The sequence below is a fragment of the Ciconia boyciana genome, chromosome 1 (genome assembly GCF_034638445.1).
Source record: "Ciconia boyciana chromosome 1, ASM3463844v1, whole genome shotgun sequence".
Taxonomy (NCBI): domain Eukaryota; kingdom Metazoa; phylum Chordata; class Aves; order Ciconiiformes; family Ciconiidae; genus Ciconia; species Ciconia boyciana.
The window spans coordinates 58,495,726-58,508,103 of NC_132934.1; the positions used below are offsets into that span (position 1 = coordinate 58,495,726).

The window sequence follows — 12,378 nt, forward strand, 5'->3', positions numbered from 1 at the left end:
AGTGGGGCGGGGGAAGGCATTGGGGAGGGAGGACGGGGTTTGGGCTGGGTTACGTGGCTTAGCACCTACTGGTCTGTGTCCTTTGCATGGGACTACAGGCAATTAGTGCTGATTATCAGATGCTGCTGCTCTAATTAAAAAGTGTCTCACCAGCCTCAAGTGAGACCGATGTGTGACAGCAAACATTGGGGCACTTTAGGCTGGGTGGGAGGAGAGCAGAGTAGAAGAGCATCTTATGGAGAGCCCGGTCCAAGGCAAGGTGGCAGCCCCTGCCCTCCCTCTCCACTTCCTCGCTGCCCAACCCATGGGACTTGCTGCTGCCTGAGAGCACAGGCAGAAGACGTCTGATGGGCTGGAAGGGCTGTAGCCAGGCCAGCTTTGGGAAGGGTACCGATCTGCTTCAGGCTGCGAATGAATCATTGCCAGGCTGGAGAGGAAGCTTTGCACCCTCCTGCATGCTACGTGGGGCTGGGTGGATAGGAGGTTGCTTTCTGTGTTAGCCATGGTGAGCGGCAAGGTACTGGGCTAGTTAATCCAGGGATCCCAGAGGTGCTGGAAAATCCTGCTGAGAGTGGAGAGGATGGGATTTTGCAGCTGGGGCACTGGCAGACATAGCAAGGAATATGATAAGGTCACTGCAGCTGAGGGGAGGTACCAGAGGAGAAGCTAGTATCAAAACTGCTTTAATAAGGACAATAATAAGTGCATGGGATACAGAGTGGAGGCACAAAGGATATTCCACGGATATGGGTCTTTGGTCTGGAGCTTGTGTTACTGTCTGGGAAGTGGAGGACAGGGGAACCTTATCCCGAGAGCCAGGGTCCCCATCCCGGAGGGAGCAGTGGTGGCAAAGGCTGATCCTGCTGGGTGCCAGTGGCCAGAGCTGGGGGACACCTTGAAGATGCTGCCTGCCCCGGCTTGCTGCTGCTGGCCAGCGTGAGGCAGCTGCCTGGGGAGGCTGGGGGAGATGGGCCTGCCTGTAACGTTGATGGCCTGACTGCGAGCGGAACTCCCACGTACAACACACGTGCACGCTGGAGCCTCTTTATTCTGCTCTGAAGAGCTCCCTGCCAGAAGCAGCCGTGTGGCGGGTGAGCCGCGTGGGAGCGGAGCCCTGCAGCCACTGCCCAGCATCTCCCCCCCACCGCACACCCCCTCCTGTCCCGGAGAACAAGGGGGGTCCTGTGAGGGTCCCTCCGGTGACCTCAGCCCCCGAGCATCTCAGCTCCACGCCACGGCACAAAGGCGCTTCTGTGAGGGCCTGTTTGCATGCGGGGCAGCGTGGGGGGCAGCTCGTTCCAGGGTGGCCGCGTCACCCAGGGCTGCTTGGCAAGGGGCATTAGCTGTCCTCCACGTGTACCCCTGGGAAGGGGCGCGCTGGAAGGAGAGGTGCGCACGTGGGGAATGGGGAGAGGGGGCTGAGGATGGAGAAGGAGTGGCACAGACCAAGTAGCTGCAGAAAGGGAGTCTCCTTGTTCCAAGGCGAGGGAAAGGGATTTTTAGGGCCCAAACTGCAGATTTTGGTGTCCTGACAACCCTGCCTCCAGCCAGCCAAGAAGTTTCTCCCCTCCCTACTGCAACAGGATGCGGGTCGGAAAAGGAGATGTCCTAAGTGATGCTCAGCAGCAGGAGGCAAGTGGAAAGACTCCTGCAATTATCTCTGTGCCTGCTCTCACCTCCTTAACACTGAGCTCATGGCTTTTTTTTTTTTTTTTTTTTTGGAGGGGAAAAGAGAAAGCCCAGCTCTGTAGGCTTGCCTGCCCCTTGAGCCCCCAGCTGATCTCCCCTGGTAGATAGATGTGCTATACGGGAGGGTCTCGCACCAGCCGGAGCTGGGGACACCCCCATCCCCGAGGTGCCAGAGCTATTGGTAGGAATATCTCCAGGAGGGCACCCATGCCAGTGCAGAGGGTGGCTGGGGGCTTTGGTGGGAGGTTGGGGCACGTCCCCAGACATGCTGGCAGGGCCAGGCTGAAGGATGGGAGAGAGGGCAGCGGGGGGAACCAGATGGGGTAGGACGGGGTTTGGGGTTTCTTTGGCACATGGGAATGTCCCTTTGGTGTCTAATGGCAGCGAGGACAGGGAAGGGCTGCAATGCCCAGTGCTGTGATGCACAGTCCTCACCCCCGGCAGCAGCCTGGCCCAGCCCTGGGGAGCCCCCCGGGAGACGGGCTCTCCTCCTGCCCCCCACTGCCCACCCATTGCCCCAGCTTGGCAAGGAGGTCGCCCACTGGGTCTGCTGTCAACATTGGCGCCGGAGGGTGGGGAACAGGGAGGAGGGTGAAGACCCCAGCACTGGTGCCTCTGGTGGGGGGCCATGATGGGAGGGATGGCCGTTCACACCTTGACTTCATCGTCGTCCTCCTCCTCATCGGCGTACTCGAAGGAATTGCTGCGCCCCTCCCGGGCACCAGTGTACCCCCCCTGCAGGCTGGAGAGCTTGGCCTCCTCCTCCTCATCCTCCTCCTCCTCCTCTCCTTGGTTCCAGGTGGCCTCAGGGGACTGGCTCTCCCCTGTCACTTGCGACCTCCACGAGTTGCTGCTGGGGCTCTCCCACAGGGTCTGCGTCCGGGCCTGCCGGGGACCCTCACCCTTCTCCGAGCTCCGTGGGGTGCTGGTCCCACCATAATGGCGGGCCAGGACCTGGGCTGCTCGGTCAAACTCTCCTGCCTCGATGGTGCAGTCGTTCCAGTGCCCCTGCCATGGGGTCCCTCTGGGTGCTGCCCCTGGCCCTGAAGCCCAGGCAGGGTCCTCTCCAGTGCCCTCGATGGCGTGTGCCTCTCCATTGGCACGGACCGACAGTCCCAGCAGCGAGCTGGCCCTTGACAGGCTGCTCTGCCCGGAGCGGTCCCAGAAGCTGGATGTTGCCTTGTCCTCTCCAGGGGATGCTGGAGGGACCCCGTCCTTGGTCCCCTCACCACACGGGAGGTCTGGGCCATCGTCCCCCACCTCGCTCCCATTGGTTTCGGAGAAGCTCATCACCTGGAGGAGCTCGCTCATGAGGGAGGGCCCCAGGTCCAGGCGGAAGGAAAGCAGGGAGTCTGAGCGCTTCAGCTCTGCTTCCCCAGGGAAGGTGCTCTCTTGGGTCTTTTCCAAGCGAGGGACACGAGGGATGGTGCAAAACCCGGACTCCAGCCCTGCGAGGCAGAAGGGATGGCTGGTGAGGGGGGGACGGGTAGGTGGGAGGAAGCCTGCCTTACATCTGCGGGGGACAAGGGACACTGCCGCCAAAGTGGTGCAGGTCACGCTCCCGTCAGTGGCACTGGCCTCTAAAGGACAGGCCAGTGTCTGTGTGGACATCTCCAAAGCCCAGAGTTACAGCAGAGGGTCTCCAGGTGGGCTCTGGGCTTGGTAAGATGCTGGTGGGGGCTAAGCCAGGCAGGTGGGACCAGGAGATGGCAGCATTGCTTCAGCTTGTCTTTCCTTCTGAGCCCAGCCACGTCCCCCGGCTGCTGCAGGTCTCCCAGATCCCCCCGAAACCCTCTGTTCCAAGCCTCCCTCTTTGGGGAAAAGCTGAGCCACAGCCCAGTGCTGTGAGGCCGGAGAAGAGCCACCCATCTGTCCTGTCCCGTCCTTCCCACAACCCTTCCCCAAAGGTCCCTCCTAGACCCCAACCGGCTGGGAGGGATGTGGGCACAATGGGGAAGGGGGGGATGGAGTCCCTTGAGGAACACGTGGAGATGGAGGAGTTGGCACAGCTAGGGACAAGGTTAGATTGCTAGAGCATCTGCATGGAGGTGGGGAAGGCCGTGCCATGGGTCCCCTTGACCTTGCAACCTTGGTGTGGGCATTGCCCCACTGCCCCAGCACCCTCTTGGCTTCCTCGGCGAGGCTGCTCATGGGAAAGGTGTAGGGCTGGGGGGAGATGGGGGCACCCCCTTACAACTACTGCACACAGGCTGCCAGCTGCGTGGGGCTATGGAGGTGGGGAGAGGAGGAGAAACCATCCATGGCCCACTTTGGGGGGCACCCTGGGAGGAGACCCTCCAGGAGCAAGGCCCATGGTTGAAAGCAAGGTTAGGGTTATCTCCTCGCAGGGATTACCAGGACTGGGGACTCTTAAATGTCCTGTCTCTGCTGAGAGCCTAAAGTCCCTCAGTGGGGAAACTGAGGCATGGAGCGATGGAGAAGGGCTGCAGAGGATGCACTGTGCCTGGGCGCTAGCTTCTGTCCCGCGCTTCACTCACCATAGGTCTGGTGCGTTTTGGAGAAGCTGTTGGAGGCACTTTTGAAGGAGAACTTGCTGGTCAAGCCTCGGCTGCCGCCACTGTCGTACATCCCCTCGTTGAGCTGCGGCAGCGAGACGGCATTCTTGATGATGGGCGAGATGGCTGGGGGGGCGGGCGATGCTCCCGCTTGGCCCCCACCACCCCGGCTCCTCAGCGGCGTCCGGCGGACATGCCGCAGTGTCCGGGCGAAGAAGTTGTTGGCTTTGGCTGTGTCGGCCCTGCCATGGTTGCTGAGGAAAGAGGTGTCCCCGAAGACGTCCCCGCCGCGCCCCACGTGCATGGTGTGCCGAAAGTCCCCCAGCGGCGGGCTGATCATGTCCGGCGTCAGCTCCGACTTCAGCCGCCGCTTGCCATGGGAGCCTGACACCCAGCTGAGTACCGGCAGCTTCCCCAGGCTCATGTTGCACCCCTCACCTCACCCCCACCTTTGAAAAAGCCCCAAAAAACAGCCCTCACTGGGCTTCCAGTACTGGGGTGGCTTGTCACATCCCCAGTCTCCCCATCGCTTCTGCTCCTATGCTCCTGGGGGAACGGCTCACGTCACCTTGGCTTTCAGCAGGTGGGAAGGGTGCCTGTCCCCCTGCTTCCCTGCACTATGTTGCACTCATGAAATCACCCGCAGCGGGTACATCCCCGGTGGCGAGGACGGTGGTGGCGTGGAGGTGTCCCCAGGGGATGTCTGGGGTCACCCCTGGTGCTGCGGAGGTTGCTGGAAGCTGCGTCTGGCCGTGGGCTTAGGGGTTAATCCACTGTCTTCTGCTGCCACTGGATGAGCGGGAGCCGGTCACAGATGGGGCAGTGGGTGACGGGAGCTTGGGGTGGGCTGGCAGGGCAAGCGCCTCGTTCCCCTCGTTGGCCACCTAAACAAGATAAGAGGAACGGTGAAGCCCTTGGAGAGGATTTTCCCAACCATGTCGGCTGCACCCCCGGGGCTGGCTGGGGAGGTTAAAGGCAGCACGAGCAACAGTGGGGAGGTTGCTACTGGCTGTCCCCCTCGCCTGGCCCTCCTCTTGGGGAGGAAGAAAAAGGCTTTCCCTGCAAAACACATGCTCTCCCCTACCCCTCTGACCTCACTTGGCGTGCCTCAGTTTCCCCTGCCTGCAAAGCAGCTTTGCCGGACCCATGCCGCAACGCAGGCTGAGGATTTCCCTCCCGGGCAGCACCTCCTCCCGGAGCAGTGCCCTGCCTGGCTGCCTGGGCTCCTGGGGCGAGAAACCTCTCCCTCCTTTTTGCTATTCAGATGAACCCTTGGGGAGAGGGTGAGGCCTGGGGACCACGTGCTTCGGGGAGGAGGGGTGACGGAGAGGGAAAATGCAATATTTGTATATTGGTTTGTTTGTCCTCCTCTGGCTGGGTCCCTGGGTGCTGGGCAGACATGTCGGAGCAGCAGGGAGCCAGGGGTGCAGGGAGGGCAGCTGCTTTGCAGGCAAGGGAAACTGAGGCACGGCAAGGGAGGTGATTGCTCGAGTTCAGAGGAGAAGGTGGGATGGGTCCCTGCACACAGGCAGGTCCCGGAGGCACCAGGCGAGGAGGGAGCGGCTGGGCACACGATGGCGGGGCGATGACCTCCCCGGTCAGCGGGGAGGACGCTGGGATCAGCAGATCCCCCGCCGGTGTGTGTGGCAAGGGGGAGAGGGCGGGTTGGCGAAAGGAGAGGATTCGGGACACGGGGCACCTCAGAGCATCAGTGGCCCAGGTGCCCACCTGGGGACATGTCCCCCCCTGGGCTCAGTCCCCACTCAGGAGCCGGGGGAACAGGATGGAGCTGGGTCCCTTCAGCAGGGCCGGCTGCAGAGGGCAGCATGCCAAGAGGAGACGCAGGAGCCTTGCATACCTCGGTCCCCATGTGCCGGGACCCCCATCGCTGCGTGGCTCTTCTGTCTCCCCCCGCCACACTGCCTGCCTCCCCTGCCTGTCCCCGTGTCACCTCGGAGCAGTCAGGTGGTGCCAGGGTGGCAAAGTCTCGGGCGAGGGGGAGCCCTGGACATGAAGCTGCTTTCCTGGCTGACTGCACGTGTTTTTGCCTTGCCCTGGCCTTGTTTGCTCACCCGGGGCCCCTCTTATCTGCCAGGGGTTAATGCCCGGGGAAGGGAAAACAAACCTCCCCCGGAGCTCCCGGCACCATTCTCTGCCTTCCAGGGTGGCAGCGGCCGGTGGCAGCAGGGATGGTGGCAGGTTGGCTTGCTGCTGGCCTCCAGCTCCCTGGCTCGCGCTGCCCACATCTGCCTCCTGCTCACGGAGGCCATGCGGTGCTGCCTCGCGCCCGGGCCGGGCCAGGCACGTGGCAGATTTGGGGCGGGAGGACAAGTGGGGAGGAATTTCCTCTCTCTGGCAGAAGCCCACCCATAGCCACTGGGTCAGGGCTCTCCTGGAGTGCAAGAAAACCACTGGGGTGGTCCCTGCAGCGCAACGGGGGTCTTGGAACCACAGGGAGAGAGATGCGACCCCGTTTTTGAGCTGTCCTCGGGTCCCCCAGGAAGATGTGTGACCCTGGGAGAGGGTATTAGGCGAGTTACAGCCCTCGAGTTTTCCTTTCCCTCTGCACATTGGAGGCCCTCAGAAACCCAAAGTGGGGACTGTGCCCTTCAGCACGTGCTGCACCGGGCAGGGCTGCTCTCAGGGGTGGAACCCCCAGCCCAGGTCCCCCACACAGCAGAGCTGCCCTGCATACCGCTGCGGGGGACTGGGGCTGGCATCACCCTGGGGACGGGGTGGGGAGGCAAGGGAAGGGGGGATGTGAGAGGAGAGCATCCCCTTGCTCCCTGCCCGGAGAACTATTGAGCTGGGAGGAGGAAAGTATTTCTCCTTCCTTGTCCCTTGGCCGCCACAGGGACGCAAGCCAGCACCTCCTTGCCCCAGGCTCTCCCTGCCTGCTGGCAGGCAGCAGGCGCTGGGAGAGGAGGGAGGGAGGGAGGGAGGCAGCTAGTGCCCAACCCTACCTGGATGGCAGGTTTCTGGCAGGCCTGCTGGGCTTCTCCTCCCTCCAATCTCCCCCTTTTTCCTCCTTTCCTCTGCCCCTGGTTCGTCTCCCTGCCGGCTGTGCCCCTTTGAGCCCTCCCCTCCACCCAAGCGGACTCCTCCATGCCAGGGAAACTCATGATTCTGCAGGCAAAGGGTGACCCGTGCGCTCTCCTTCCCTCCACTGGGCAAGGGGACCCCCAGTCTGGCCACCCGTCCGCCTGGCTGCTTCCATCTGGCAGTCTGCTGCATTTGCCAGCTCCTGGCATGGCGAGCCCGCAGCCTGTCCTGACCTCCCCTTCCCCGGCATCCTCTCCCCGGCTCCCTCCTCGCCTCCTCTGGGAAGCCCCCTGCCCTCAAAGACCAGCTGCTGGCACCTCCTTCTCCTCCTCCCCCTCCCAGCCTGGCCTCCCCGATTTCCCCCCAAGTTCAGCTGGTTTCCACTGGTTTTCCACTCGCCAGGAATGGCCAGAGATGTTCTGCTTGCTGGGAAGAGCGGAAACCAGAAAGGGGGGGAAAATAATCCAGATGTCTAGTTGGCTGGAGCTGCTGAAAGCAGCCTCTTCCCTCCTCCTCCTCTCCTTAAAGCTCCCCCCCCAAGGGGACATACTCCAAAAGAGGGCGAGGAGATGTTTGGGGTGGTCTCAACAGGGGAAAGAGTGGGTGGAAATGGCTGTGGGCGGCCAGGAAGGCTTTCCCAGCCGTCCTGAGTGCCGAAAAAACCTCCCTTTTCCCGGAGGAAGGGAGGCAGAGGCTCCCCCATTGGGTCACTGTTCTGGGATGGGGAAAGCCGGCAGGGACAGGCTTTTGGGGAAGGGGGAAAGGGGCTTGGCTGGCTGGGCTGGGCCTCTTCCAGCTCCCCTGGAGCAGTGCCGGGCAGTAGGCGGACAAGCCTGAGTCCGACTCCTGTGCTACCAGCTGCTATATATATATATAGTTATATTTCTCCGTATAGCAAGGGTATTTTTCCAAGCAGACGCGCTGGGACGTGGAGGGAGGCCAGGCTCCAAAGGCGGGCGGTTTCCAGCCATCCTCTCCCTGCCCCCTTGCCCAAAAGCACTCCCTTTCTTCCTCCAAACCCCCAAAATCGAGGCGCCGAGAGCCTGTGGGGCTTCGAGGGGTATCCAGAGTGGGGTGTGGGAGGGGGGTGCCTTGCTGCCTTCCCCCACCCTTGGGACCCCCTCCTCGCCCCCTTTCTCTCCTGGCTCCCCCCCGGCCTGTCTCCCCTCTCCTCACTCCCGCTTTCCTTCCTCCCGGTTTCCTGTTGCATTCCTGCCTTCTTCTCCCTTTCTTTTTCGCCATCCTCCCCGTCTCCATCGCCTTGCTACCCGTCCCGCATCTCCCCTCTCCTACCACCCTCTCCACCCTTTTCCTTCTGCTTCCCACCCGCCCCCAGCTCTACAAACTGAGGAATCAAAACTTTCAGGATTTACCTCTTCTGAACCAGGGTTATTATTTTTTTTTCCCGTCCTCCGCCGAAAAGTTGGGAGAGACTTCCCCGTGGGCCCCCACAACTTTCTCCGAGGGGTACCGGCTCTGTGTCCTGGAGCAGGGGGGAGAAAGGGGAGGCGTGCCCCCCCCTTTTCCCACGGCTGTCCCCCCAAGGCTGGCTCTCCCAGGCTGACGCCCCGATGCCACGGGAGAGAGGGAGCGAAGCTGGCGGGGAGGGGACGTGGGAAGGAGGAGGGCGGGCTGCAGCACTGCCGAGCCAATCCTCGCCTCGGCAAGGAGACCAGAGAAAATGAGATTTATTCCAACTATCCAGGACAGAAAACTTCAGGAACTTCTCTGCTGCTCCCCCCCGCCCCCTGCTTCCCCAGTGCCATTTCCCGTCCTCCAGCATCGGCTGCCTCCCGCTCCCGGGCACCCGCCTCTATGGATTTGGGGGAAGGGGGGAGCCCAGGTCACCGGCTAACATGGTTAGGGGAGCCATGGTTAGGGGAAAGGAGTTTGTCCCCTGTGTGTGTGACCCCCTCCTGTGTCACAGGGAGTGATGCCACCCCGCACTGGATGGGAAGTCCCCAGTGCCTGTGATGGAGGAATGCCAACCAGGAATGGGGTCTGGGGGTGGGCAGTCATGCCAGGACCTGTGGGTAGCGCTGGGTGGAGTGTTAGCAGGATAACAGCCGCCTCGAAGGCTGCATGGGCCAGGTGGGCATTATGGGGTCAGGACAAGCATTACAGGGTCAGGACAAGCATCATATCAGCGTCATACGACGTCAGACCAAGGTAAGGGGGTGGCACTGGGTAAATTCAAGGAGGTGCTCCTTGGTGGCACCAGGGAGGGTTTCTGCCCATACATGGGACACCGCAACCCTCTGGCATCACACTTTGTTGCTTTGTCCCTTGCTGGTCACAGGGCAGAAGACCCTATCAGTGCCAATGAGGGGCAACCTGCTGGTGGGCACGGCATGACCAGTGCCATCAGTGACCCTCGTGGCCTCCAGGCGAGACTCGGTGGCTCTGCTGGGGAGCACTTGGCCAGGCACGAGCACCTATTCAGGGCCCTGTGGAGGAGAAGGGAGGTGTCTCCACTGGTGAAGGCGAGACGAGACTTGTTGGGGTTAAGCAGGGCCTGGCTGAAGGGATGACAAGATGTCTGCAGAGGAGATGTCAAAATGGAGCCTGGCCTCTCGCTAGGCTCAGGTGGCCTGTGCTGGGGTGCCCGGGCAGGAGCACCTTGTTGCCCAGAGGTTTGCTAAGCAGCAGTAGGATTTTGGCACTGTTCTCAGCCTCTCAGCCACAGGCTTCTCCTCTGTGAAATGGGATAGTTGGGTTTTCTGCCTTCTGTGGAGGTCTTCTCCATTAGGGATTAACAGCTCATGGACTGTGCATTTTGGTGGTACTGCTAAGTGAGTTTATGTCTTGGAGGAAGACGGGAGCTCAGGTCTGATGCAGGGTGAGCTGGGCCAACAGCGGGGAAAGGAAGAGAAATCGTGACCTGCACCCTCCCTGCTTGCCAGGGGTATGGTAGGCATCTCTTCCCCCATGTCCTGCTCAGAGGAAGCCAATGGAGGTGGTGGGAGAGGCAGGAAAAGACTCTTTGGGTCTCCTCCCTCTGCATGGCCTGCCAGGGCATCTCCCTGCCCCAGCCCGAGGGGCTCCCCCTCACTCCCCTCACCCCCATCCCTGTGCCCGGCAGCGGGGGCTGTGGCGGGGAGCGGAGCCTGGGCGACGGCAGCCGCCTCCGCCAGGGAATGCAGAACAAATCTCTTCCAGATGGGACAGGGGCCACGCTCCGCTCCTCGTGGGGTGGCTGGCTCTCCACCGCCTCCTCCTCCTCGCCCTTGCTCCAAACGTCTCTGTGCTCCGGGCCAGGATGGGCTCTGTTTCCAGGAAAGCAGCTGGAAATCCCCCCTCTTCAACACCCCTCCCCAAGCCTTGTGGTCTTGAGGCCATGCCAGCCGGGCTGTGACTTTTGTCTTTCTGGGGCTGGCGCTGAAGTGCTTTGGAGACCTCCAGGGTATGTGCCAGCTCCGGGACCCAGCACCCATCCTGGCCGTTGCCTGCCTGGGCATGAGCAGAGGTGGTGCAGCCCCTCCGGCTGTACCTTAGCAGGGGCTGCACCCTCCCAAGATCCCCCTCTTTCATATGCAGCTGCCTGGAAAGCGAATCCATACAATCCTGCTTCCCAGCCTGTTCATCTGCCTGGGCTGATAAATGAGAGGTGGCTGTGGGGCTGGACGGTGCTGCAGAGCCACTGTACCACCCATGCGTGCCCTGGGCAGGAGCTAATGCCTGGACCCCTCCCAGCCCCATTGCCACAGACGCCCGGCTACCTCATTTACCTTCAGTCACCCCAACCTTTCATCCCATCTGTAACCCTGTGCCCCAGGCAGCGGTACCAGTCTCACCATTACAGAGAGACCGGCCATTGGGCTTATCATGGGAGCAGACAAGTGGCCCCGCAGCTTTCCTGGCTGAGGATTTGCTTTGATTCCTACAACATCAAAGATGGGGCTGCGCAAATTGTCCCCCTTCTTCCTGGTGCTCATCCTTCCAGCATGGGGCCGAGGTCTGATGGGTGGCTGAGTGTGACAGGGATGGAGAAAGGGATGGAGGGTGCTGGGGAGCTGAGGTCTCTGCCCCACACCTCCAGGTGCTCGGTCCTTCCTCCCATCTCGCTTTGCAGCCCCAGCTGCTCACAGACCCGATGCCCGAAGGAGGCTGATGCAGGATATTCTTTTCTGGAGAAGAAAAATCCCCCTTCTCCCTTTCCCCAGCTCCTGGGGGGAGCCAAGGGAAGCTGATGGGAGCACCCCAGCTTCCGGATGGGGTGCTCACCCCTGGGTTTCTATTCCCTGGCGTTTCTGGTCACTGCCTTCCTGCTTGCCCTCCTTCCTCAGGAAATTTCCAGGGGTGGTGCTCCAGGAGCAGTCCGGAGCCCCATTCTTGGAAATTTCCCAGGGAAGGAGGGCAGGCGGGGGGCTCAGTGGGAAGGGGGTGCCTTGCTCGGTGCACAAGCAGCAGATATCCTGTTGCTGCCCAGGGTCTCTGGCTCATATTTCCTCATTAACTGGGAGCGCCGCTCGTTTGCGGGTGACTTCCAGATGTTTCCATTCTCCTCACGGCAGCCGCGAGGGCGCATACCGCACGGGTATGGGAATTACTGCCGGCAGCGGGGTGGGAGGCAGACCCCTGCCATGATGGGGAGGGGGGTCCGTAGGGCCCCCTGCCCCACCGTGCATCTCAGTGTGGCCTCATCCAGCTCCCCCTCACCCTGGTGCTGTCAGGTCCCTCCTCCCTGCCTGCAGCCTGTGGCCCTCGGTGCTGCCTCCAGCCTGGCTCTCACTGCCCTGGGGATGAGCTGGAGGCAGAGCCAGTTTTAGGGTGAGCAAGCCAGGGTGGTGGCAGGAGTTGACATCCCGGGGCGAGGGATAGGTGTGAGGCAGCCAGTGTCTGCCCAGTGCATCCCTGGTCTGATGCCAGTGCTGGCTTTGTGGGCACCGGATCCCTCATGCCCCATAGTTTCTTCATCGGGATGATTCCTCCACCGGTGGCATCTCCAGCGATGTGCTAGGCCAGGCTCAGCCCATTTTTGGGGCTGTGCTGTGGGTCCCCCACTCTGTGCCCATAGCCTTTGTGATAACTGGGGAGAGGGATGAGACCAGTGCGGTTCCTGGCATCCTTATGCTGCACTGGGGAAGGAAAGCGGGTGGGTTGTGGTGAGCAACACCAGGCAGGCAGCAGC

General features: G+C 61.8%; 2 protein-coding genes across 2 annotated transcripts in view; one reads left to right on the plus strand and one right to left on the minus strand.

The window, feature by feature from the left end:
• Positions 1 to 653: 653 nt before the first annotated feature.
• On the minus strand, positions 654 to 8,844 carry CDC42EP1 (CDC42 effector protein 1). The gene is made up of 3 exons (XM_072869656.1): positions 8,621 to 8,844; positions 4,188 to 5,089; positions 654 to 3,137 (listed from the first exon to the last, which is right to left on the minus strand). The coding sequence occupies exons 2-3, from the start codon at positions 4,627 to 4,629 to the stop codon at positions 2,338 to 2,340; spliced, it is 1,242 nt and encodes a 413-aa protein (XP_072725757.1). The 5' UTR covers positions 4,630 to 5,089; positions 8,621 to 8,844; the 3' UTR covers positions 654 to 2,337.
• A 503-nt stretch (positions 8,845 to 9,347) lies between these two features.
• Positions 9,348 to 12,378, plus strand: part of CARD10 (caspase recruitment domain family member 10) — a 31,247-nt gene continuing 28,216 nt past the window's right edge. The window contains exon 1 of the mRNA XM_072864085.1: positions 9,348 to 9,416. Coding sequence (XP_072720186.1) covers positions 9,348 to 9,416 — 69 coding nt within the window. The remainder of the gene's footprint in view (positions 9,417 to 12,378) is intronic.